This window comes from Takifugu flavidus, chromosome 16, assembly GCF_003711565.1.
Source record: "Takifugu flavidus isolate HTHZ2018 chromosome 16, ASM371156v2, whole genome shotgun sequence".
NCBI classification, from domain to species: domain Eukaryota; kingdom Metazoa; phylum Chordata; class Actinopteri; order Tetraodontiformes; family Tetraodontidae; genus Takifugu; species Takifugu flavidus.
Window position 1 is genome coordinate 8,134,972 of NC_079535.1, and position 26,246 is coordinate 8,161,217.

Here is a 26,246-nt window from a genome sequence, read left to right on the forward strand (position 1 = left end):
GAAGTAGACTATAAACCAAATAAACTTCTACATTCCTACACATAAAACAACCACTACCCAAATTGCACGAATATTTTGAACTTAGATGGTTAAAACATCGTATTTGGAAAAAAAAAAAAAAAAAAAGGGGGGGGGGGCAAAGCGTCATGATTATGTACTCAGTTCGACGTGCGTTTTGAGGCGGCGAGACGATGATGACGTCAGAGCGTTTAATTTGAAAATACCAAGGCGGAAGTTGCGTCAACACCCGGCGCCTGCTTCAACAGACGGCTACAAAATAAAGAAGTAGATGCGAAGCGCCTGAAGACATAAGTGTGTTCTCCCACGATAGAAATGGACGGTTTCGTTTGGTGGATCCTGTGGTACTTTATACCGCTTTGTTTGCTCTTTCACCTGCTCTGCTTCGTGTTCATTGACGCGGACTTCACTCTGACGCGGGCCAACCTGCTGGGCTCCAAACCAGGTGAGCTCACCTTCACCTCTGCCCTCTTACCCCATCTGCCACACGTCTTCAAAGTGCATCTAGTTCTAAATGAATAACGGACAACACAAGAGCTGTGAACTGACAAGAAAGTTCAGGTTTACCTGGAATTTCCAATGAGTTTGTAAGTGGTTTGTGTTGAGCAGAGAGGAGGCTGAAGGGGCTGGTGGTGTGGATCACCGGGGCATCCAGCGGCATCGGCGAGGAGCTGGCCTACCAGCTGGCAAGATGTGGCTGCCGCCTCATCCTGTCTGCACGACGCCAAGATGAACTAAACAGGGTGAAACGTCAGTGTTTAGGTGAGATTTGCATGCGCGCTTTTATAGATTATTTATATGTGGTCCCGGTTAAAGAATGGGCCTCAGTCAGTTCTCAGCGTTTTTCTGTCCATTGCTCAGATATTCAGTACCCCGGTTCATTTGCTAATCGCTCCTTTTCATTTTTTTCCTGTGCAGAATGCTCCGACCTTCAAGAGCAAAGCGTTTTTGTGCTCCCACTGGATCTGTTGGAAAGGTCCTCGCATGAAGAGAAAGCAAGGGCTGCCATCGAGCACTTTGGACTCGTGAGTCTTTCGGCGCCCGGTTCGCGAGCAGCATGGAATCCCCTCGGTCCCATTGGCTGATGACATTTTCACACGGCTTCCTCAGATCGATATACTCATCAACAATGGCGGTCGATCCCAGCGCTCTCTGTGCATAGACACGAGCGTGGACGTGTACCAGGCTTTGATGGAGCTCAACTTCCTTGGCACGGTCTCCATCACCAAGCAGGTGCTGCCCCACATGACGCAGCGGCGTGCCGGGAGCATTGTGACTGTCAGCAGCATCGTCGGGCTCGCCGCCGCGCCCCTGGGAACCGGATATGCTGCCACTAAACACGCACTTCAGGTGAAGGGGAACGCTTCCTGTGTCTTGTGGGGGAATTTTTTCCACTGTCTTCACACTGGGACGATTGCCACCGATCCGGATTTGCTCTGTCCGCAGGGTTTCTTCAACTCTCTTCGAACCGAGCTGACCGACTTTCCGAACATACACATCAGCACCGTCTGTCCGGGGCCTGTGGTCTCAAAGATTGTCCATAATGCCTTCACAGAGGAAGTGGACAAGGTGATGCGGTTTATTTGTTTGCGAACTTTAGGAGGCTTTTGCCCCCACCTTTCCCATTAATCTGTCCGTGTTTGCCCTCCTCCGCCGAAGCCTCTGGCCTCAGCTGGCAGCCAGGAGCACAAGATGGCGACCAGTCGCTGCGTGCGCCTGATGCTTGTCGGAATTGCCAACAACATCAAGGAAATGTGGATCGCCCAGCAGCCGTTCCTGCTGTTTTACTACCTCTGGCAGTACACCCCCACGCTGGCTTGGTGTGTCACCAACATTTTGGGCAGAAAAAGGGTGCAGAATTTCAAATCGGGCCTGGTAAGTCCAGTAAAGGCTGAGACGCACACATTTGTTGGTGAGCGGTAAAACTGAATATGCTCTTTCTTCAGCAAGTGCAGTAGTCGTTCTTGTGCTGCTGGGGGGGGGGGGGGGTATTGTTGCAGACGCTAGAGAACATTTTCTAGCAGCTGGGAGGCTCAGATGTTTTTGGCCTCCGTTGAATCGCTTTTTAGTTTGGACTCTTATGTGATGCAGCATAATAGTAAATAGGTGACTGGAGCTGACTCCAAGGCTTTCTCTTGCAGGATGCAGACTCGTCATACTTCACCAAGACCAAGACCTCCTGAAGCCCACGCTGCGGTGCACGTGCGCGCCACATAATATTCAGTTGTTAATGTGGCATCTCAAAGAATTGATAAATGCAGCTGAATTTGTGCTTTTCTCTGAATTGTTGTTGGTTGGTTAACACAAGGAAGTGCGGTAAATCTAATATTCATCTTAATAAAATCAACTTTCTGCTGTGTTTAACAAACCAATGCTCCTTTTCCACTTTTGTTTTATTATGAAGATGTACTGTTACACTTATACAAAATGAATGTACAAGAAAATTCATTTCACCTTTTTCCCTTAATTGTAAACAATTTGTCAATAAAACAGCACTAAGCAACATACACAGACGTGACATAAACAAGGCACATCCTTGATAACTTAAAACATTTAGGTTTTCCCATTTTTCTGGATATGTAGAAGAATCACCTGAAAACTGTCAAATTACAACCAGAGTTGACAGAAGTTGGTGCCTTTGAGAATATGTGACCGATTATTCTGAAGGCCAACAAAGAAAACCCTCATCGATTCGTTCCTTACGAACTTTAAACATCTCATTTTCATGGAACCCACATTCCAGCAGCCATGGGTCAGAGGGACGGGATGTGGAGGGGGGCGGAGGAGTAAATGGGGTAGCCGAGAGGGGGATCAGCTGCCTGAACAGTCAAGTTTCTCAACATGAAGGGGTGAGCCTGGATGCTGTAACGCTCCTCATCATCATTAGTGGCATAGAGAAGCTCCCAGGAAAGATTGGCCCACTGGCCTCGCACACCTTCTCCATTTAGATGACCCACATGCACGAGCTGCTCCTGCAGGGACAGGACTCGTCCCGTGTAGGTACCCTGCACACAGTGACGGGAAATATACGTTCAGAAATTAGAGTGCAAAAATAAATGCTACATGAGAGAGGTGATTACCATAGAGAGATCCTGTCCTAGAGAAAAGAGGAAGGGTTTTTCTCGAAGCACGCCACTGTGCCAGCCGTTCTCTGTTACCAGGCCAATGTACCAGTTTCTTTCATATTCTTCCAAAGTGCTAAACAAGTCGTCAGGGGACTCGATGGGTCCCAGACTTGCCTGATCAAAAAGCAGCTTAAAACTATACCTGAAGGCAATTACAGAGGTAAACAAGTTGTTAAATATGATGGAAATGGCATATTAGACGTACAAAAATGAAACGCTCAGCATTACCTGAATGCACAAAGTGAGAGCTGGTAAAGTTCTTGACTGGAGGACAGCCAGTCAAGTCCCTCTGTCCACAGTATGTCTCCACAGTAGAGTCTGTAGACGTGACTGGGACTCGTAAAAGCAGACTCTGCCCCCACCGAGATCAGACATGAAAGTGCAACTTGAGCGTGCAACTCTTTCAATACTTCATCCTCTTTGAGGGCTTTGGTCATGTCCTCGTTGTTCTTGTCCTGCACGGCAGGACCAAGCCGTCCCAAGGCGAACCGAAACCAGTCCTCGGGGAACAAGTGCCTGAGCTGCAGCAATCGAGAAGGTGGAAAAGGGGCAGTCCTCCAACCTGTGGGCAGGTTGAACACCTCCGACTGGGAACAGCTAAAGTTCAGCTGAGGGAGAGGACAAGGAGCATTTCTGAAGACCTCCGAGTTGTGACCCTGGTCCACTGTTGGCATTCCGACACCCAGACCCAGAGGCTGTAGCGGCTGAAGGGCAGAGAGTGCCATGTTTTCATAAAGACTGTCCATCTCCACGGATCCCGGCAGAGAGCCTTGTCCATACTGGGCTTCTGCGGTCACTAATGCCACCGTCCTCCTGGCTGGCTCTGGCCCAAATATATCATCCTCATCAGACCAGTCGCCAAAGGAGGTCGATCTGGAACTGTCCTGTCTGTACCGGGGAGAGGACACATTAGATTCCATCACGACAGTCTCCAGCGGTTGGACACAAGTGGTTGGGGCCACCTGGGAAGACGGGGACTTTCTCCCTCCAACCCCTTGCACTACTTCACTGTTCCACAGATTCCCCTTATGCTTCTGCACACCGTAGCGGAGCAGCAACCACACCAGCACTTTGAGAAAGTCCTCCTGAAGTTTCCTCAAATGATCATGCGAGTCAATGATGCCAGACAGAACATTTCGGGCGTCGGAGTAGGTCTGCACAACAAGAGCCGCGCACGGAATGAGGGCATTCCCCCAGTGTAGGTTTACACCCTGGGTGAAACCAAGCCGCTCCGGGCGCTCAAAAGCAGCCTCTAACACCTCGTCCACCCTCCGTGCCTCCACCGTGTGGCAAGATGTCTCCTGCAGCTCTAAACCCTGGAGGGGGGAGGGGGGGGAACAAAGGACGTAAAGCTGTGTGACTGACTAATTGTTGGACCAACAGAATTGCATCATACCTTGATATTCACTGTACAATAGCCATATCCTTTCTCCAAGATTGTGATCCAAACCATGCGGTCTTGAAAGCGTACAAGAAAATGAGAACCTGAGGCTAGAGTGCCTATGGAGACAAGGGGCAAACTGGTATTATGAGAGCTGAGAGCAACAGAAGAACGACAATGCATGACATGTGTGTAGAAACAGGGTGCACGTCCATTTGTCCATCCATCAGCTGTGCGCTGATGCTTCCTCACAGGAAGGTCGTGATACAGTTATAACTGCCTGACTGCACACAGATCTAAATATTGAATCTTTTCTTGGCCTGAGATTTGCCATTAATCCCATAAAAGACCCACTCACTCCTAACAAAGAGAGCAGAAGACAGCAGAGATGAATAGAAATTACAAGGTAATGGAAGCTTTTGTTTAAAGTCAACTCGTGCTTTCTTGGCTCAAGACTTGTAATGTGGTGCCTTATACTGACGTCTCAGTATAGTCCCTGCTGCTACCTCGTGATGGGAAGTGACACATCCAGCAGATTCCCTTCCTGCCTTCTCCTGCTGCCCCCTGATCGAGCCCAGAATGAAATCCTAGCAGCAGCCCTGTTTGGCCTTAGAGTATTATGCAGCTAATGGCGTGGAAGCATTTGAATGTAATGAATACTGATCAGAGCTTTTTTTGGGTCAGTTCACAGGAAGCTTAACTGGATCATGCAAGCTTATATTACTGCCAGCAATTTTGTTCACAACAACATTCTTTTTATGGTTAAACCATATGAAGTGATGCTTCAATGCTCTTCACTCTGCACACGTTCCCCAATTGACCTATAGGGTTTATTTTTATGACATAACTACATTTATACTCTGTCAGTACACACTGAAAAAGCTATTAAAGTTCAGTAATAAAACAATGCTTCAAAATTAAGGCCACAGGTTTATGTAAATTCTAAATTAAAATTAAAACATTTTAATTTGGAATTGCAACCCATGTCTTCAAAAATGTTGAGGGTGGAAGGGAAGAATATTGCAATGATTGACAAAAAATGCCAATTGAATGAAGGCCACATATTAAAATTAACTATCATCTATCATTTAAAATTAGCTATCATCTATCATTTAAGAAAAACTCAGTATGAATAAAGACACAAGGCAACAAACATTCCTTCTGTATGTCAAGACCACCAGGATCATCTAGTTTAGTCATCAGTGCAAATGAAAAAATATAAGGGTTGCATCTATTAATTCTCTGTACACTAGCGTCATGCTTAATAAATACGGTATGCTGTACTATAGGTGGAGAAGCACTACATGTTACACAACATATCCGTCATGTTGATTTTAGACAGGGAATCCCAAGGCCTATCTGCATTTATCATAGTTTTATATGTAAAACTCGAGAAGCAGGTGATTCACTGGCCAGTCCAGAGTCTATTAAACGTGTACCAAAGACCTATATTACATAGGAATGCTGTCACATTTTCTCTCATTTCTACCAGTTTCTTAATAAAGAGTGTTCATATGTGAGATTTTGAAAATTGGAAAGTTACCCAGCGATCCTCTTGCAAAGGCCAACCTCAGGGCGGAGGCCAGGCTGCCACTCATTTGTTGGTAAAATATGGAGTCTGGGCAGGGGCAGGCAGTACCCACGGGGCCTGGCCAACTGCGCTGAGGCCTGGGGAAGCCCACCAGGAAGATGGGTAGGGTGAAAAGAGACAGCAGAGGGGCGGAGAGCAAGGCAGAGAGGGTGATCACTGCAAGCAGCAGAGGACATAAGGAGGCGTTCAGAGCCAGGAGAGTTCCAGCAGATTGGCGGCGTTGCTTCTTCTCTGTCCAAGATGTCACCAACACAGTCAAGGCAAATTTTAGTTTGGCAAAGAACTGAGTCGCTCTGTCAATCAAGAGGCCCACCTGGATCAAAAGAACACCCGTCAGGAGTGGTGACCAAGTCTGGTAAGACTTTTGTAAGATACAGTGAGGTGGCTTTACTAAACCATCAGGAACTTGAGTTAAATAAATGAAAAACTCCAAATGAATGTGTACAAGTCAATTTGGGATTTAGGCTTTGGCACAGAAGACATACAAAAAGAAGAATCTATAAAGTAGCGGGTGGAAAAATAAGGTCAAAATAGTAGTCACTCACCAAAAGAAGCTGACCTCCAGTCCCTAATTTCTCCCAGTCTGGCAATGTGTTGTTTTCAGCTGCCAGGCGCACCAGGATCACAACCACCATTTGTAGCAAAGCATCTTCTGAACTCTGCCAAACCTGCACAATGACAAAAACACACAATGAACACAATAGTCTTAAAACCTGATTGTGTTCTGGAATAAATTATTCTTTTCAAATGTAACAGTTCAATCATTATGATGAAAGATATATTACAAACTGCTAGTGTTGCCCTTCCGTGAGTTACATGTGCAGTTAGTTTATTCTGCTCATTAATACTGACATTGATAGCTACAAACATACCACTCTGAAGGCGCGTGTGAATCCAATGCTGAGGTAAACACTGTGAAGCAGCTGCAGAGATTTGTCAACTGACAGGAAAGCAATCATTGCAAATGGAGACACTGTGAATAAAAAAACGCAGGGTTAGTCCAAACTAGAGTGACATTGTCAGAAACACACACGCGATAGAGACTGAAGCTCAGCGCTCACCGAAGTAAAGGAGGATTCTTCTGATTGCTGCAGCAGCGTTTAATCGTCTGCTCTTCTGAATGAACGCTTGTACACTGGACATGCCTTTAGGGTACAGAGGATTCAGGAACATTCCTCCCAATACATACGGCCCCTGGATCTCTCTGAGCGCCCAGCAGATGCCAAATAAAACGATGAGGAGGTAACTGACAGGTGCCTGAGGCCCTGCGACCGGGCTGGGAGAGTCAAGTGAACTGAGGAAGTGATGCAACAGCCCTGCCTCTGTCAATGCCACCAGCAGCAGGCTCAGATACACAAACACCTCCCTGCAGCCAAGTGTCCACCCAAAGGAGCTGGGAGGGTTAGGAGGAGAGGGTGAACCCCCTTTATGGCACTCGCTGTCCCTGAAGGCTTCCCGGGGACTTCTGCAGAGCGAGCCAACCTGGCTGAGGTCCAGACTCATCAGAAATCCCGTTGAGATGGAGAAGAGGACCACACCCAGAGCTGATGGGATGAAGTAATTACACACAGCTACGCTGGCGGATATGCCAAACATCAACAGCAGCCTGTGTGACAGCACACACACTTACATCAGAGCCGGTAACACACAAGCTTCTGTCACACTTTATGTTAATGGGACTGCGAGGATCTGAAGAGATCTGCTTTGGGAGCAGAAAAAGGCTAGCTTTATTAAGTGGTGTCTGTCTTTGATGTGTAAACCAGTTTAAATAAAATGATGCAAAAACCTTGCTCTGGCTTTACATTTCATGCCACTTGAAGTAACAAGTTGGAATATACTGAGAAAATATTTTACAAAGAAGGAGCAGACAGAAATGCCACCTTGTTCTAAACCTGTAAATTGAAAAGAAAATACAAAAAGCATATGGCGACGGTATTGATCCTAAATCCAAACTGCAGAGACACACTAAGTATAAGATGCTACCAGGCCCCTAATTTGTTTAGACATCCATTTTAGGGGGCCGAATAACAATCAACCCTCAATGTCTATACATCGCAGGGAAAATACTTCAATTGGGTGAATAATTTCAAACAAAATTTACTGTTACTGCTTAGAAAAGAACTAAAAAAAACTTCACCAAATGATGCCCTCTATAAAGCCACTGCAATAATCGACATCAGAAGGTTTTATCTTAATTTTCAGAAATATCACATTGAAATATCACATGAAGACATTTGTTTAAAATTAACATTTGTCATGTCAGTGTTAAAACATTAAGATCAGTACGGGGCACTCGATCAATAAGTACCTGATATTGCTGGACATGGGCGATCCTCCTAAACCAAACACAAGAGCCTGCTCCATGCCCCAGAGGAGCAGGGCATCCAGCGGAGGCAGTAGTCCAAATGCCCAGAGCAAAGGTAGGAAAAGAAAAAGCACGTGGAGAACCTGGCTGGCCAGCTGGAGCTCATTGAAAGAGAACCTACGACAAAGTAAGATACTGGTTTGAATATTACACCAGTAAACACTGTGAAATACAATCAAGCAAGCACAGACATGCTGCCATTACTCACCAGTGAATCAAGTCCACAGCGATGAAAATGAAAACGTACAGGGGTCTGGTGAGTGGGGTGATCTCATAAGTATCCTGGGCCTGAAATGTTGCCGTCTCTGTGGCTGTATTTACAATAAGAGAGTACTCGGCTATACACAGCGTCACCCAACTGAGGACGTAGATGACCACAGACACCCCGACGCTACCGTAAAGAACAGTCAGTCTGCCAAGTAGCACATACCACGTCCCAAGGCCACACAGCAGGCCAGCTAGGACTGTATGCAAAACCACATTTAACCAAAACCTCTTCCCCGGTGCAATAAATCGGACTGTCTCTGGGCTAAAGCAGTGTGAGAATTCTATTTCTTCTTCATCGAGGAGGATGTTGAGGGCACCAAATCTCTCCACTGGGGTAGTTCTTCTGGCAGCATACGAAGCCAAGGCCTGGACAACGACTGCGGCCCCAAACATGAGCATGCCAGAGAGCACCGTGGCGTGGATTGCCTGAAGCAGGTGCAGCTGGCACAGCAGAGTACCAATGCCCCCAAAAAGCCATGGTGCCAGGAACAAAATGGCCTGACCAACATAGACATATGGTGGGGCACAATATCCCAATTTGAAACGTGGGCCCCCCAATACTGTCTGGGGGAAGCGCTTCCAGAAGAACTCCTGTTTGTATTCGTTAAGAAGAGGCACATCCGGCCCCATTCTGACCAAAGGCTGCAGGTCATCTCCACACAGATAAAGAAGGGTGTCCATTCATCATCGGGTGTCCATTCATCATCGGGTGTTCAGTAGGATGACAGCTGTCTGCAACAATGATACAGTTCCACGTTAGACAGTTGTCTTTCTGCATGGGCAGCTTGACTGAAAACCTCTTTAGTCTCAGCGCCGAATTACTCGTTAGGATTTTATAGACAAATTAGATGTAAAAGACCACATTCCAATAGAAGACGAACCACAAATAGAATTGTCTTCAAATATACAGGAAAACATCATCCACTACCCGAGCAACCGTAACTGAGGTAGCTGCAAACAAAACAGGTGATAGCTTGGGTCTAATTGTGTTTGCACTTCCTCATGGTAACTAATATGTTGTTGTTTTTTTAATCAGGAAAATACTGATTTTACGGATCGCAAAGATCATTTTCATAAAGCTACAGTATTGTTAGCCAGTTACCGTTAGCTAACCATTCGGAGCATAAAAGGACATAAATAACAGCATCTTAGCCGCCTGCAGGGCCACAGACAAATTTACCGTCATTAGTCGAATATCCAACTTAAAAAGCCTTTGTGCAGAAGTTCTTAATAGAGGCTGTATAACGGCTAAAAGGAAGCGTTTATCATTAGCTGCCAAATAATACAGAGGAACCGAGCAACATCGGCATGAAACGCAGGCAGCTGGTGACCAATGGGAGAAGAGACAGTAGTAAAACGGCTGCGCTGATTGGTTCAAAACAAAGATCCCGCCCATTACGCCACACAGCCCCACCCATCTCTACAACTACAGCTCGCTCTTTTCGCTCTCTCTCACTTTATATACAGATGTGCGTGCGTGCGTGCGTGCATGCGCGCGCTCGATGTGAGGCCTTTATCGTGACAGTTTGTGCAGTTTGTTGTGTTTTTGACGATTGTAACGATTTTGATGATAGTAACGATTGACATCCGTTTCTTATAAATATAACGGCAGAATGTTTATTTCACTAAAACACCGCATAACATTGGTGTTGAAATTCATTTACTCTGACGTATTAGATTGTGCTCGTTTCTCTCGTTCAGAGCAGCAAGTCAGGTCAGACCACAGCCCACCTCAAACCCTGAGTTCACGTTGTAATTCTATTGCACACAAATATATCCAGCACTAGTGTACGTAGTAAGAGTTTTAGTATATTTGCAATTCTGGAGGACGTATCTACAATACGTTTTAACACCCAAAGTTGTATAATCACAAATGAGCTCATTTTTTCAGACCGTGACACTTATAAAGACCAACAAATCCTGTTGTTTGCTTGTGTTTATTGATATGTAAAGCCATCACAACCTTTATTAAAATAGAACTGTTACTGATTACTGTGAGGATTACAACATGCTTCAAACCGTGTTATAACATCGTATACAATCCATGACTGTTTCTTTTCCCTTTAACAAAAAAACAAACTGACAGAATTATAAGTAAATGGGGTCAAATGGATGAGGCTGATTTTTTTAAAAGAAGGTTATTTTTTTAATGCCACTTCAACAAAAAAAAAGACCAACGCTGTTTGCAAATGTAATTACAACAAATGACACATCCCAGTGGGTTGTTTATCCTCCTGACGCTAAATCATTTATCGACCTCTTTCTTGCTTGTGTCTTTAAATCCCAAATCCAATGTTCCTAGTTAATCACAAAACTGACATAGGATTAGAAATATTAATATTACCTCCTGAGCCACTGTTTTCATGTTGATAATACAAAAGAATAAAATCCGACAAGAATGCTGTTGTTTTAATATAATGAAAGTGATTATGGTCAGAGTCTGTCTCATCCCGGTGTTATGCTGAAAGAAAGAGGGCAAAACGGATGATCATGAAGTGATCGACCGAGAAGGCCACGATATCAACACAAAGAAAGATAATAATGTGGACCAAAGAAGATTAAGTTGTTGTTATTTGTGACTGGGTCTGTAAGGGATAAAGGTTGGCGGGAGGTTGTCGTCATTGTCATCTTGAAAAAGTAATTTTGTTCTGTGCGCGGACACAATAGAACATCAGAAATAGAAACGCCTGTTGGTCTTCTTTTCACTCTAATTGTAAACCCACTGCATTCTTTTATCTGTATTTTCCGAATTCGCTTTTGCCATTCGGTCTTCTTTGGGAGGCTCTCGGGCAGCAAATTACAGGCAAATTACAAGTAACAACAATAACTCAATGGCACATTTTAGCAGAGGAGAAAATTGAAAGACTCCATGAATAGATTCTGCTATTTGTAAGGATGAAAAATGAACTCAGAACGTAATAAGCACCTTTAAAGCAAACAAAATAATTTCTATTTTGATGATGACCTGCAGATGATGACCATCGGATAGCTCAATGTGCAGAGAAAGCATCTACTTTGCAAACGATTCCAAGTTAAGGGTTGATTGTGGAGTAATTTTAATGTTTACCACAACCCTTCTAACGTTCACACAAGCCCTCTAATATTTGCAATGCACCTGGATGGTAATGCTAATTCATTCCAGGCGCCACACAGTAATTTGATGTGAGGCGCCTGAGAGTCAGCATTGTTTGCACCTTGCAGTCGATGCTGTCATCCTTCTCACCTCACTCCTAATGTCAACCGATACTACAACCAGAGTAGAGAGCAGCAAAAACATGGTCTCTTTAGTAATTATTCAAAGAGACTTTGATGGACTAATGGTGCTTAGAATGTACAAACAGAGCAAATGTAGAGAATTACTGGACTAGCAGTAATGACGCCATACAGTGAGTGTGTGTGTGTGTGTGTGTGTGTGTGTGTGTGTGTGTGTGTAAAAGAGCATCTACAACACATTCACAGGAAGCACAAATGTGTCTTATACTTCCCCCTCTCTCTCCCTCCTGCTCTTTACTTTCCCAGCCAGCTTCTATATCAGGGAGATGAAAACATAACCTGTCAGCTTATATTCCAGTAAACTAGCTATGAACCATGTGGCCTATTCACATGGAGAAGGGAAGAGAGGCGAGCGAGTGGGAGCAGTGTGTCTAGATTCCCTCTGAACCGATGAATTATTCAAAATCTTTATGCTAATGTCATTTCAATGATAAAAAAGCTGCGAGAGGAGGAACCATACTTCCAAATGTAGCATTTTCACCACCGGCTTACGCTGCACGTGTACAATTGCACCTAAACTGTTGTATCCATATAAACAGTGGATATACATGTAATTATCCTTCTGAATACTGAAGGCATTAGCAGCTCACACTGAGCTCTCAAATCTGTGCATTAGAGTCCATCAGCAGCCATCTGATTTCAGGCAAGGTAATGACAGTACACTCACTTGCACAGTCATTAGCCCCGCTTAACACTGGGAATTAACACAAATTAAGTGAAGTTAAGTACATGCATTAGAGGAGCTTGTTTGGAAAGAGCTTTTGACTTTTGCTGCCTGGAGCTGGTTGGTCCTTCACATGTTCAGTGCAGGCAGGAAGCACGACGCTAAATAATATGGACACACGTGAGCAGGAGGTTGATTTATTGGGGGATATTAGATTATATATTAGATAGATAGATAGATAGATAGATAGATAGATAGATAGATAGATAGATAGATAGATAGATAGATAGATAGATAGATAGATAGATAGATAGATAGATAGATAGATAGATAGATAGATAGACAGATAGACAGACAGTATTAGGTTACCTGACATAGATATACATTTCAAGAACCAGCTGTCTTAAACAAAAATTAAGGGTTTGTTCTTACAGTCTAAAATATATTGTACATTTCAAAGACTATTTTCCATCGACTACTGGATTAAAGAGGGTTTACACCCGTGGCTGTAACGTTCCAGTTATGCACAAGAGTCGCCTATTGGTGAAAAAACAGCGCTCAGTTTGTAGAAAAGAGGCTAACATGATGAAAATGGCAATCTCTGAAATCCATTTGGACCCCATTCAAGATTGCATGTATATCCGAGAAGCTGCAGATTCTGTCCACAGAGAGGTGTGTTAAAGCTGGATTAGCCACTTCTTTGGGATGTGTTTGACCCGATGGATGCAGCCTCACACAACATTACATCTATGGGTGTTTTAAGGGCGAAGGATGGAACTAAAAGTAGAGGTGAAACCACTCTCATCCTCAGATTACCATGGCTACCGATCCACAAATGTGGGCAGAAAGTACTTCCACATTTTGCGAAGGTACATGACAGGGATATGGTACAAGCATTTCAGGTTCGTTTTCCTTCAAACAAAAGTGTCTTTTATTATACTCCTTGTTCTTATTTCTTGAATAACACAAACATGGTCAAGTATTTTAAGAAATCTCCTGAATTGGTGATCACCTTTGTCATCTGTACGCTTTATTTCTTCTGACTGCTACATGGAAAGAGGTTTGATACAATTTGGAAATCTGTAACACATCATGGAGACATTTGGTTAGTTTGAACAGAATGTTGAAACAGATCTCACACAAAAATGTGAAAGATAATGACACTCCCAACCTGCTGCCTTCTTCATGGCCGTGAGACGTGACGGTATCTCTTTGTCACAGTGGGAAAGTCCTGTAGCTGCTGTTCTTCGTATATGTCTGAAGCTCATATCCTTTTGGCCGCCTTGTGTGTTACTGACTTGTTTGTGCTTCCTGTCTGAATTGGAAATCAACAAAAAGGTGAAGTAAACATCAGCAATTAAAAAAAAATAAATCTATTTTCCAGCTTTAGAGCTTTTACAAAATGTTCTTGCTGTTAATTACAGTTTGGCACAATTTATCGCGAAAAGCATGGCAAAGAGAAGAAATAGACTCACACTTTGATATGGTCAGAGACTGGGCCTCATCCACATTGTGATGCTGGATAAAGAGTCCATGTCTGGTGTCCTGAAATCCTCCACTTTTATCTATCAGACCAGTTGGCTGGGACACGACGGGCGGCAACCCTGTTAGGGTTAGCTCACTGGCATTAGGACAAGGTCCACTACAGTTGTAGCACTGCTTTAAGTAAAAAACGGGAACATGGAGTAGACCAAGGCAATTACAATCAATGTTGCATTCTTAATTAATCAAAGGTTACACATCAGTTCATAAACCGTGGTGGACATGGTGCATAAAGACACAAAAGTCAAAGCTGTTCTAGTGTCCAAAGCACTACAGACCTGACTGATCCACACCATTTTCAGTTTAAAACAGCAGCAGCAGCCTGGCACATGCCAGGAATAACTCCTAAGACGGCAGCCATTGGCGTCAGTATGGGGAGGTTGTGCCGTTTAATGAGAAAACCCAGGATATCCGCTCTGCCAGTTCTACGTCTACAATTAACTAGCAGAGAGGGCCATGTTGACCCGGCTAATAGGGAGCAAATCCACTGGTGCATTATCGGCTGGGCACGTTTCATTTAATCAGCAGGATGATGCCAGCGAGACTTAGGCTGCTTTTAATTCAGAGCTGCAAGAGCGTTGCGGCTCTGCTCTTACAACAGATAAACATCAGGTCAGAAAGCGAGTGGGTTTTCTTTCGTTCGCTCCTGAAGATATTTCTCGCAAATTGATTTTGTTCACAATGAAATAGATGTTGAAAACGTGCCTGGTTTCTATACGTGTTAAATGTACGCTGGGTTGAATAGGATGATGGAAAAAGTGAGATTAGCATCCATGCGTATTGAGTGCAGTCCTCACAGTTTCCTCAACGTTGAGGAGTTCAACCCTGGCCCTATCTTCCAGTGTAACTCTCTCTCCATCCAGGACCTTCAGCAGAGGAAGACGGAGCAGCACAGAAGGCCTGTAGAGAGAAGAGCTGTCCACCTGAGAGGAAAACAAATGGTCTCATGAAAAGTGGTTATAGATGTCATCCATTCTGACTTGCAAATAACACGTTTAACCAGAATGGATCGCCGACTCGGACGCTACCAACATCTGTATCGGTAATAAATATGATGTTGTGGCTCTCCCAACAGAGTTCTCAGCTGTGACCCAGCTGAAGGCACCCTCTGGTCAGGGCACAAAATTCAGCCTGTCCAGCCGTAAACTTAATGTCCACTGCTGTTGTGACTATTGTGAGTGCATGCCAATGGATATCCACTGGAGAGGAAGAGACAGGCTTTGGCCAGGGAACATGGGTGAGGTAGTGATCTCATGCTGTCAACAGCAGGAGGTATTGTCTCTGGGGTGAGCATTGGCCTCTATCTCCTGGCAGCATTAATCCCCTTGTATGGGAGGAGAAAGGAGATAGCATCATGGTGCACTGAGGCTACCACAGCTGAGCATGACCCCTGTGGACGCCGGAGTGGCCCTGGGCTGCAGGGTCTGCTCAGGACTGATACACAGGATCCAGATGGGTGATGTAACGGGGCCAAAAGCGAACCGCCATTTGGTCAACGGATTTGTCTGTGATGCTGGCCAGTTTGAGGGGCAGCAGATGGCCCATCATGTAATCGCTTAATTTGAGACCACAGAGTTACACCGGGAGAGTGTTTCAGATCATGGAAGTGGGAATCTGACCCCGCATGCCTTTGCTTATTTGATCGTTAGTACATTCGTTTAAAGTAGGCTTTGCATCCCGACCACTTCGACTACTCACAGGATTATCGATGAGAGAGAGCTGTGACAGCGAAGTGAGAAACTGCAGTTTCTCGAGTTCCGTGAAGTCCTGCAACAGTCAGAAACAAGATCACCATTCGTAATGAATTTAAAAAAACTCCTCGTTGAATATAGTTTCACTCTCCCACTGGTCGTGACCTGGTGTGTGTCACTAATACAGACATATGTGTTTGTGCTGAATCTTTCATAATTTTGGTGGAGGGCAGGATAGAAGCAGCTGATGATAGAGATTACATGTGTGAGCTCTCATTAATCTCAAGAGATTTGGAGCACGCGATGGGGCATGGAGGGAGGGTGTTTTTGTCATTCCCAGGTTCCTGCCCCCGCCACCATTTAAAGATACCTATGCTGCTTTAATTAAACGTATGAAAATGTTAAAAAAAAAGTGAAAGGAAGCAGGAAAAGGGCAACATCCCGGGAGATGGCCGACGAAGAAGCTGATTATACACTGTCCTGATTGTTCAACCTCTCTCGTCACACGACTGGCAGTGACCTTCAATCAATCTTGAATTTCCTTAATGCTACCCCTCGCATGCCTCGCAGGGTGGTAATGACTCCTGATTACTGTATTTCATGCCTTACTTTGCAAATGCGGGGAAAAATAACACAGCGGCAGACTGAATGAGGTATATTCCCCACTGCCTGACAGGGCTGTGCATATAAAGCAATCAGCAGAATCTGCTGGTAAATCAAAAGCTGCACTAAACTATGACCTTGGCCGTCACCTCAAGAAATCAAGTGTGTGGTGGATTATTGAGACGGCCTTGTTGAAAACAGAGTAGCATCAGGCTTACTGGAAAAAATAAGTATAAACACTAAATATGAAGATGGAATAAGACTATTGCCACCTGCACTCTGTTGGAGTCAAGGAAGAGTTTGCGGAGCTCCGACAACTGTCCAAGATGGCCGAGGTCCTGGATACGGTTCTCTGAAAGATGCAGTTCTAGCAAAGAATTCTGGGATATGAAAGAATCTTCTGCCAGAGCTTTGATCCGGTTCTTGTCCAGTACGAGCTCTCTCAGCTTGTGAAGTCCCTCCAGTCCGTCCACGTGCCTGATTTCATTTCCTGGGAAACGAAGGCCGGGTTAAGACAACGGCAAAAGGGCTGAAGCTGAACCGCCGAGAGCACAACTCAGACTATATAAAAGAGAAGCATTTGAAAATAATGGTAACACTTGTCAGGCATATGTTGTTTACTATCTAGTGTAGAAAGGACCCCAAATTACAGCGACTTCTTTTGTAGAAAGGACCAGTAAGCTTTTTTTTTTGTTGTCAGACAAATTACTCTGGCAAAGAAAAACTCAATGAAAGCCATCAAAAGAAAGTCGTTTTTTTCCCTTTTGTAAAGTCTCATCTTCCACCTGCCCCTAGGTCTATGGGTGACTTTTATTCTCCATGTGTACCTTTTCACAGACTCAATAAACTGCACACCAAACAGTTGCAGTGTAGAGGTGTTATCATGTACCTTCGAGAAAAAGGGCTTTGAGACTGGTGAGCCTGCTGAGCTCCAGATTGGCCATATTGGAGATGCCATTGTGACTCAAATGCAGAACCTCCAAGCTGTCCATCAGTGGCTCCAGACCGCAGCTCTGCCCGGGTTCCCTTCAATGCAATAACAGAATGGCAGTTAGCAATTTCTGGGGTTAAAGACCAATCCTTCTCCCCCTCCTGCTCTCATTTATTTGGTCAGACGGCACAGGTTCAAAACAATAAACACAGCTGCAGCAAACAAAAGCACATCGCTTACAGCACATTTAAGGAAATTATGATGGGGGGAAAAAAGCCAAAGTGGCAGGAAGTAATCTGTGGCGTTCGCTGACACAGGGCTGGCAAATTATCTACCATCCTGCAAAATTAAATACTGAGTTGATGGTTTTAAATCCAAACCATCCTACAAAGCAGCTCCATCTGGGAGTTTTTTTTTTTTTACATTTTCACTCCTAATAATACCAGACAAAGAACCTAAATAAATAAAGCCTGCGCATAGATGATTGGAGTTTGTGGCAGATGAAACCTTGAGAGATTAGTTGGTCGCTGCTGCCCCCTATCGGCGGGATCTCGTACAGTCAATACAGACCATGGCGTTTGGTGGCGACGGAAAACAAATGAAAACAAACAAAATAGTGATTAAATTAGATATTAGAATAAAATAATAGTGTTTACCCTTTTCCTTTTAGTGAACGCTGTTTGCCGTAACCACTGGAGTGAACTTTGTTGTATAAAATCTGTTTGTTAGTTAGATTTGGTATCTTTTGCTTGGGCAGGACGGACTCGATGTGATTGTAGTTCAGAGACAGATCCTGTTCAAACAAGGGTGGTAAATTAACTGCAGCTTTGATAATTAATATTCTGACATTCACTGACATTCCTACTCGAATGTGGGGCAGGTGGACGAGGCCAGAGAAGGAGGTGAGGTTGTTGTGGTCGAGCCGGACAGTGTGCAGGCTGGAGAACAGCTCTGGCGGATTCAAATCCACAACTCTGTGGAAAAATCCAAAACATTTAATCAGCCTCTTTTATCCACTTTGTCATGTTCTTGCCTTTGTTGCTGGGCCATTGCCTGATGGAGAAGGACTGCAGAGTGAGACAGGTGATATTGGCGCAGTTTGTGAGGCCCAGCCTCTCCGTTAACACGTCGGGGATGAGTCTCCCCCCAAACATTTCCTTTGCACTTTCACACTCTGGAGCCTCCTGCAGAAAACATGAACTATTATCATCAATATCAGCTAGATAAGTTTACATTTTCAACTGATTAGAAGTGTCAGTGCTCACCACCGCAGCGCCATCCAGAGCTTTGAGCTCAGGGAGGTGAAACAAGACATAATTACGATAATTTTCTACTTTCTCCACAGGATTCCCGGATAGGTCCAGAATGATAAGGTTTGCCAGTTCCTTTATTAAAAAAAACCAAACAAAACATAACCGCGATATTTGAGCTTAGACAACACAATAAAAAATAAAGAATTGTTTCCTTTTGTTACCTTCAAACAGTAGATGTCTTTTGACATGGAAATGCAGTTGTTACAAATGTAGAACTCGAGAAGGGAGCGTGCTCGCCGGATGCCGTGGAGTGACGCGATGCTGTTGTCCTCCACAGACAGAAAGCACAATTGTGGCAGCTGATCTAAGACTGAGGAATCCAGGCTGGTCAGCTGATTCCCGTTCAGACTCAGTTTCTTCAAGCGCTGTAATTTGGAGAGGCCTGAAGAGACAACGGGCGTGGATGTACACTCACAACTCTTAAGGCTGTGATAGAATTTCACTGTCCGTCTGACAGCCTGACTCACCGCTGAGTGTGCTAATGTTGTTGTTGTTGAGGGAAAGCTCCTCCATTTTCACGCAGCTCTCCAGACCTTCCACTTTAGAAAGGTCGTTATCGTTGAAGGAGGCCCAGCGCAGGTTGACCAGGCCGCTCAGATTGGTGAGTTTATAAATCCCCTGGCTGTTGAAGTCTAGCGTGGTGATCTGGTCAAAGCACCGATCCACACAATTTCTGTTTCATTGTCATTTCAATCCAAGCTTGTGTTCATTTTTAGCCGCAGGTTACATTTTGTTCCTCACCTTTGCAGTCCAGTCTGGCTCCAGGTCTTGGGTGAGACCCCAGGGTGGAGGGTTAAGAAGACACAGGAGCTGGGCGGTCGGCAGCAGGCTGAGGCGGTGGGGGCGTTCGCTGTTGGTTCGTGAGTGAGACAAAAGAGATGCCTGCAAAGAAAGAATGAATAGATTATAATACAGCCATCACTTTGCAATAAGTGTTTTTTAATAATATCTAAACCTGGTTAATTTTGGAACCGGCAACCATCTGAACAGCCTCAGCAGCCTCCTCCTCTGCTACTGTTACACCATCCAAGTGTGTGAGCGTTTTTAGGTAACCCAGCAGAGTCAGTCTGACTGATTTGGGCTAAAACAGACAAAGCAATAATTTATACTGTCTCAGCAAAACCAGCTTGTTTCCCCTCGGTTCTTTTTATTTGCCTTGTCCGGTAACAGCTCTCACCTTTTTCCAGGGGTTATGGCGCGTGTCGAGCTTCAGCAGCATGGGTGTGTGTTTCCTCAGCACAGCTGCCTCTTCTCTCGACTTGGTCAGCTTGTTCCAGCTCACGTCCAGATGTTTGAGGCGCTCCAAATCTCTCAGGCCTTCAAGAGTAATTAAATGGTTGTAGCTAGCATCCAAAAACTCAAGGTTGGGCTGCAATTAAGGTAGCAGACATGACAAATTGTTACAAGTTGATGGCACATTTTCCTTATTTCCAGTATGATCTAACTATATTTCTGCGCCACTCTTACCATGTGAGAAATGTCATCCAAACGTGTGAACGCATTGAAGCTGATGTTAAGATGCCGCAGCGCTGTGAGGCTGGAAACGGCCTTTATTTTATTCAAACTGTGGCCATGAAGGTTCAGCATCTAAACGTTTGACGCCATAAAATATGCAGTTTATTCCGAGGAAAGGAATGGATCCTAAGCGGTTGCACTTCTCCAACCAGGCTACTCACAGTGATCTGGCTCAGGAAGTTAGCGCGTGCCACATTTAGCAACAGGTTGTTGTCTAAGCTCAACAACTTCGGCTGTGGCTTCAACACGGGCTCCATGTTGAGAACTTCCCCATCAAGGACGCTGCTTCCCGAAGGTGCTCCCTCTCTGTGTCTGCTGAGGTCTGGCAACTCTGTTTTACATCGAACCTTGAAGGCATCATATTGAAACAAATCAAACATGATAATTAGTCAAGAGACAAAACATTCTGTGCTGGGTGTTCCTGAAGTTGTAACAACACGAAAGGAACTCGTAATCATTTCATTACCTCAAAGACATATTCAAAAAATATGATGTATTCAGGCAGAACCAGCTCAGGGTCAAAAACAAACCACCGTCTTTGTCCGAGGCTGCACTCAGGGACAGTGTGTGTTGGAGAAGAGCAGGTTCCCTCTGAATGAAACACAGACACATGGATGATGACATTTGATAAATACCAAACATTAGTGCCTTCGTGCTTTTTCAGACGCTGCATACCTTCACGCCCTCCAGTTCTAAACCTGTTTTCCACATTTTGGTACACAGAGTAAGCGTTGGGATAATGGCTCTGGTCCAGTGGGCTCCCAACAACAAGAGGCACACTCTGACCCACGAACACCTTGGAAACAATCACCTGACCTAGGGGCGACACAAGCTTTTTAATACAAACTTAACAATCAGTGAGGAAGAATAGCAGGATATAACTCACTGTGCCTGAAGGGAATCGGGTCTATGTTGCATTCTGAATCAGCTTTGCAGGCCTGAGTCAGTGCATGAGCGATTCTGGGCTGTTCGGTCAAAAACAGGCTGTTGGAAAAAGGTATAAATCCCTCTCCTTGTGAGGCCTGAATCAGAGGATGATGTCAAAGGGAGTGAAATCTTCATTATTTCTGGTCAATGTGCGGTGTGCTGAGAGTTATCTACAATCTGCGACCCAATTCACACCTCGCGTTCTTCCACCCTCTGGAATCCTTCTTCGATAATACCCAAGATTTCTCTCTTCTCGTCTTTTTCAGGGTCAGACAGATAGAACAGGTGCTCCAGCTGGCATCTGTTATACCTATTTGAATGGTGTCCATCCAGAGGAATGTCTTGTTCGGTATCACCGTGGCGACCATCATTATAGAATCACAGTGGGTTTTTACTTACTGCACCGAACCGTCGTTACTTGTGCGGAGGCTGTCGAATTTGTCCTCAAAGCGAAGCCTCAAAGCACTGTTGCTGATGCGGATGACTCTATTGACCTTAATCCCAGAGATGCTGTGAACCTCGAAGTCCAACTGACGGAAGCGGGACAGCAAGAGATCACAACAGGAAGTGAACCTGTTGGGGGAAACACAAAGACAACCTCAGGCAGGTCCCGCACGTACGTGGAAGCACCGATGAATGAAATCCGAGCGCCGCACCAGCGGTCTGCGGGGCAGCCTTCCTCCAAACGGATATTTCCCACACTTTCCAGCTCCATCAGCAGGAACTGGACGGTGTAGTCGGTCATGTGTGCGGCTTGGGCGAGATTCTTCTTGAACCAAGCATCGATCCTGGAGGAACAATCATTTTCACCAAGGGCAGATGGGTCGGAACATCGGACGTTGTAAATGATCTTAGCGGGTACAGACTCGACCAGCCTTCTCGTCCAGTAGGCCTGTCTCTTCTTCAGCGCTTCCATCTTGCTGATGATCTTTTGCTTGATGCTGGGATCAGGACTGGGATGAGTCGGGTCACGGCTTTGGACAGAATCCTCAACCGTTCCGTCCTTCATCTCACAAGCAGATGAGACTTTAGAAAGCTCGTGTTCAAGCTAGGAAGGCATTCAGATAACAGGGAAGTCTTAAAGCAGCTCAATGACGTGCAGCAGCAAACTCTTCCCATGGACTGTACCTACACTCTTTAGGCAGTGATTAATTCTCATGAGGGATTCTTCAGGCGGCTCCAGCATGATTTTCTTTCTCTCCAGCAAACTGAGACGCATCTCTCTCAGTTTCCTCTGAGCGGTCTGCACACGCATGTTGTAGTACATCATTTTCTTCATCACTATGGACTAATGATGAGAAATGAATGATGCAGGGATTAGTAATGTAGAATGTAACTTTATTTTGCCGCAGCTATCTTGCTTTTGAGAAAACATCACAGTTTCAACTAAAACCTTGGAAACCAACCTGGGGAAATCTGCCCCAATTAAAAGAAAATTGTACTGAAATGAAGATCAGATCAATACCTCGGCTGTGTCCTTCACTTCCGTGCTGGAGATGTCATGGGTGTCGAGATGCTGCAGCTGTGGCATGTGGTAAAGCACGTGCGTAGCGTAGTTGTGCAGCAGACATACTGGGTTTGGGGTAGTTGTGGGATCGTTCAGCATTAATTCTCTCAGCTGGGGTAAATGGGCCAGCTTTGTAAGGTCCTATTTAAATGCCAACAAAAGTGCAAGGACAATTCATGCATTGAATAAAATATGCATTGGGACCTCAAAACACAATGGTGGAATTGAAAATAAATGTATAGAATAGATCCTTGAGGGCCATATCTGTGCTTGGCCTTTACGTCAGAACCGAAGCTGTAGAGAACTCATCTGAACACCGTGACAGTGATACACATACAACAGCTTTATTTCACTCTTTTTTCCTCCCCTTGTGGAAACTACGGCTCTCGGCCACAGAGCATTCCTGGAAAATAATGCAGGTAAACCCAGGCAGCAAACAGATTTGGTGTTTACCTAAACACATGTGATAAGAAACGCTGCTCAGGACCTTATTGAAGGTCTAATGCAGCCGACCATTGAAGGATTGATTGAAAATCCAAACCGGATGGGACCCTGACCTTTCACAAAAATCCGTAAATGCTATCCTTCAGTCCAAGGATTTTAATAAGAGTGGGAAAATAAGCAAGAAAACTTAGAAAAAAAAGAAAAAAGAAGCACATCTAAAAGAATAACAGAGTTTTCAACCTTACCTTAATGGAGCTTATCTTGTTCCCGGATAGATTAAGATTCTGAAGGTTGGTATTAGGACCAAGGCTCTGCCCTTAGAGGAGGAAATTTGAAATTGTTTTTTTTACCCCCCCTCAAACAGCAGAAAATACAAAGTTTAAAAAAAAAAATGAAATAAACAACATACCAATCTTTTCAATCTTGTTGTCAGCAAGGTTTAGTTCTAGGAGATTTTGAAGCCTGTTCAAGCCCTTTGAAATAATCACACAACACATCAAGATAAGATAAGATAAGATAAGATAAGATAAGATAAGATAAGATAAGATAAGATAAGATAAGATAAGATAAGATAAGATAAGATAAGATAAGATAAGATAAGATAAGATAAGATAGGATGGATGGATGGGAAGATAAGATAAGCTAGACAGACAGACAGACAGACAGACAGACAGACAGACAGACAGACAGACAGACAGACAGACAGACAGACAGACAGACAGACAGACAGACAGATAGATAGATAGATAGATAGATAGATAGATAGATCAAACCTGGATTCGACTTATGGAGTTACTGTTCAGCCACAGGACATCTAGGTTTATGAGAAATTCTACGTTATTGATTTCACTGATTTGATTATCATAAAGATACAGCTTCTTGAGCTGTAGACACTTGTCCAGTCCAGAAATTTCCTGTAAAAATGGACACAAAATATTCAGGTCTTTTTGAATGGAACAAATTCCTGAAATATAGTTTGTGTTGATGACTGTAGATGGGGCGTGACCAGACCAGCATATAGACAACAGACTCACTGTCAGTCGACACTCGGCCACCCACAGCTCCTCGAGCAGGGGGCAACCCTCCAGAGCCTCGATCTTTGTCAGCTCCTGACCCACAATGGTGAGGTGACGGAGATTTGGGAAGAAGGAAAGCCCAACCATGTGGGCGAATCCAGAGAAAAAGACCTCCAGGGTGTAGATGCTGGATCTATCTTGTGTGAACGTGTTGTAAGACGATCCATTTTCTCCACACTGTTGAATAAAAAAGCCCCAGAGGACTCAAGATCACATGAGAGAACTAAACCACACAGAGATCTCGACTGCGTGTCCGTCACTCAAACCTGTAGAAAGCCACAGCTGGGTCCGATAAGAGCGAGTACTTACAGCAGACAACTGTGGCAGACAATATTTAAAACATTCAGGAACTTCATTGCTCTTTTCTTTATCCACGCCGTCTTTGTTTCCCGCCTGAAGGGGCAAAAGCAGCAGTTACTGAAGACCACGTTCACACCTGTACGTCCTTGCATTTCCTGCTGAGGTGCAGAGAACCTCGTTGTCTTGTGTGTTCAGTGTCTCACCTCATTGTTCGTCACGCTGCTTTCCATAGTCGCTGACTGTGGTTGAAGTTTATGGATAGTTGGGAAGTTGTGTCACCGTGTAATGATTAAATCAAAGCTCCTTTGATCGCTAACAGATTAAAGGAGATGCAGAGACTTACAGGTCAACTGACTTAGATATGGTTCTTAATCAGAGGCCTTAGAAGGGTTTCTCTGAGGTGCTGAGGGGCAAAAGAAATACAGTTACAGCATCCAGTTTTACATGTGTCTGGGTTCATGACCCCGTAACAAAGCCCATAACTAAAATGTAAAATAATGGCAGATTAACAGCCATGTTAATGGGAAGGTCATACAAGCTCATCACTGCTCTATTTTCTACTATTAGTTATCTGGTCAGTATGATCAGCAAACTTAACCAAACGTATTCTCGGTAGTCTAATTTGTCTCTAAAGTTTAAGTTTAAACCTTAAATTCTGTTATCTGTTGAACTTAAAGAGACTGGCTTTGATAAGTTTTGTTAGACTTGACAATGTTTTCACTGACGCCAGTAGCTTCAGCGTGGATATTTCTTACCTCAAAGAAATGCAACAAATACGATTTATCGAAATGAACACGTTCGATGGACACATTTAAGATGCAAAGATATGCTCGACTATACTCTTCTCTTTGTTACCTGAAGACCTTTTTCCCACGTCGATTACTTGACCGTACGTTTTCCTGCAGGAGCGTCTGGTTGCTATGGTTGCCAGAAGCGCCTTCTATAGGGAAAATCGAAATCGCATTTATATCACTCTACGGTAGACAATTCAAGGTGTATTCAGGTGCACCCTGTAGTTTTGTAAACTGCATTCATGAGCGTTGAGAATAGCTCTGTGTGTGTGCGTGCGTGTGTGTACAATCTTAATTTTGCTGACACCCAACAGCGCGCACGCACCTTCCTGGGACGCGTTAAGACGTGACGGAACTTCTGCAGTTTTTCCAAACTCTCGCGAGATCGACGAGGCCAGTAAGCCCCGGGTTCCCACGACCCCCCGCGGCGACGCATCTTGTGCAACAACACACAGGTACGTGTTTCTCCGACCCGAGCTTGTGTGTATTTGTGACTTGGATGCAAACACGTGTTTTACGTCATGGTTGGTATTTGATAGGGTGACTTTAAAGTGCTGGTTCACTGTGTACTACTGCTTAAGAAGCAGCCCGTGTTCTATTTTTTGTTTTCTTGTCGTTCAGTGTTGCGTTTACGTCCCCGGTGCACGGCGTGCTTATTTCACAGTTTGCTTCAACTGCCATGAAACCGATGCCGCCGCATTAACTCGGTCGTGTTATAAATGTCCACACGGTGGCGGTATGCAGGATGCTCCCCCCCAGGAACAGAATGAAGATTTATTAAATGAGTGCGCGTTATAATAGCCTACATCATTACGGTTGAGCCACTTTTAACAACTTTAGCTCACAATTTAGCTGGCAATTAAGTGGCTCTGGGTGAATCTCTTTGCTGTCACCCGCTCCGCCAAAGTCAAATACATGACAT

General features: G+C 44.6%; 3 protein-coding genes across 12 annotated transcripts; 1 reads left to right on the plus strand and 2 right to left on the minus strand.

Moving 5' to 3' along the window:
* The first annotated feature begins 215 nt into the window (after positions 1–215).
* dhrs7 (dehydrogenase/reductase (SDR family) member 7) lies at positions 216–2,386 on the plus strand. Its single transcript, XM_057058236.1, has 7 exons — positions 216–463; positions 628–780; positions 937–1,043; positions 1,129–1,368; positions 1,465–1,587; positions 1,678–1,893; positions 2,160–2,386. Exons 1-7 carry the CDS (start codon positions 334–336, stop codon positions 2,199–2,201), a joined length of 1,011 nt encoding a protein of 336 aa, XP_056914216.1. The 5' UTR covers positions 216–333; the 3' UTR covers positions 2,202–2,386.
* Positions 2,387–2,393: 7 nt separating this feature from the next.
* Positions 2,394–10,067, minus strand: pcnx4 (pecanex 4). Its single transcript, XM_057058233.1, has 11 exons — positions 9,928–10,067; positions 8,689–9,479; positions 8,424–8,597; positions 7,177–7,721; positions 6,988–7,088; positions 6,661–6,783; positions 6,068–6,428; positions 4,540–4,643; positions 3,372–4,459; positions 3,099–3,285; positions 2,394–3,023 (listed from the first exon to the last, which is right to left on the minus strand). The coding sequence occupies exons 2-11, from the start codon at positions 9,426–9,428 to the stop codon at positions 2,772–2,774; spliced, it is 3,675 nt and encodes a 1,224-aa protein (XP_056914213.1). The 5' UTR covers positions 9,429–9,479; positions 9,928–10,067; the 3' UTR covers positions 2,394–2,771.
* Positions 10,068–12,865: 2,798 nt separating this feature from the next.
* lrrc9 (leucine rich repeat containing 9) lies at positions 12,866–26,113 on the minus strand. 10 transcript variants are annotated; one of them, XM_057058445.1, is made up of 35 exons: positions 25,650–26,113; positions 25,389–25,473; positions 24,737–24,845; positions 24,543–24,626; positions 24,192–24,410; positions 23,931–24,071; positions 23,567–23,630; positions 23,403–23,473; positions 22,672–22,854; positions 22,339–22,494; positions 22,073–22,254; positions 21,863–21,994; positions 21,606–21,779; positions 21,402–21,516; positions 21,166–21,301; positions 20,955–21,095; positions 20,746–20,870; positions 20,441–20,626; positions 20,232–20,351; positions 19,942–20,133; positions 19,720–19,845; positions 19,506–19,646; positions 19,232–19,409; positions 18,926–19,146; positions 18,717–18,836; positions 18,505–18,635; positions 18,317–18,425; positions 18,108–18,244; positions 17,410–17,546; positions 16,793–17,010; positions 15,925–15,993; positions 15,024–15,149; positions 14,160–14,343; positions 13,856–13,999; positions 12,866–13,764 (listed from the first exon to the last, which is right to left on the minus strand). In XM_057058445.1, exons 3-35 carry the CDS (start codon positions 24,761–24,763, stop codon positions 13,715–13,717), a joined length of 4,539 nt encoding a protein of 1,512 aa, XP_056914425.1. In that variant the 5' UTR covers positions 24,764–24,845; positions 25,389–25,473; positions 25,650–26,113; the 3' UTR covers positions 12,866–13,714. The 10 variants fall into 10 exon arrangements, 7 of the variants coding, with proteins under 7 accessions (XP_056914425.1, XP_056914423.1, XP_056914424.1 ...); XM_057058443.1 differs by having other exon boundaries at positions 24,737–24,936; XM_057058444.1 differs by having other exon boundaries at positions 25,389–26,113.
* Positions 26,114–26,246: the final 133 nt, after the last annotated feature.